Below are 385 nucleotides of genomic sequence, written 5' to 3' on the forward strand. Positions count from 1 at the left end.
TGAACCTGCTGGGACTGCCTGGGTCTCACGCACTTGCGATCAGAAGCAGCCTTTCAGCCTCGGCTTCCTCCAGGGACCCCTTCCCGTGCTCCTCGTCCACACAGCAGTTCAGGGCCTGGCTGGCCTGGTAGATCACCGTTTGCTGCAGGTTGATTTCATTGTTGAGCTCCTGGTGAGACCCACGAGAGGAGGGAAAACCCACATTCTCAGTCACCACGTTCACTTACTGAAACTTGGATTATAACCAATCTGATTCAATAATTTCCAAAATTTCCAGGAAGTCCAAATGTTAGTTTCACCATTCAAGTTTCTAGACTATGCACCAGGAACATTTAACATACTAAAATAATTACACTATCGCCGAAACCGGTTTGGCTCAGTGGAT

The 385-nt window shown here is 48.3% G+C and overlaps 1 protein-coding gene across 1 annotated transcript in view; it reads right to left on the minus strand.

Moving 5' to 3' along the window:
• The window catches only part of ANLN (anillin actin binding protein), a 39,353-nt gene that overhangs the window by 18,253 nt on the left and 20,715 nt on the right, over positions 1-385 (minus strand). The window contains 1 exon segment of the mRNA XM_006779444.2: positions 34-169. Coding sequence (XP_006779507.1) covers positions 34-169 — 136 coding nt within the window.

The sequence above is a fragment of the Myotis davidii genome, unplaced genomic scaffold (assembly GCF_000327345.1).
Source record: "Myotis davidii unplaced genomic scaffold, ASM32734v1 scaffold573, whole genome shotgun sequence".
NCBI lineage: Eukaryota > Metazoa > Chordata > Mammalia > Chiroptera > Vespertilionidae > Myotis > Myotis davidii.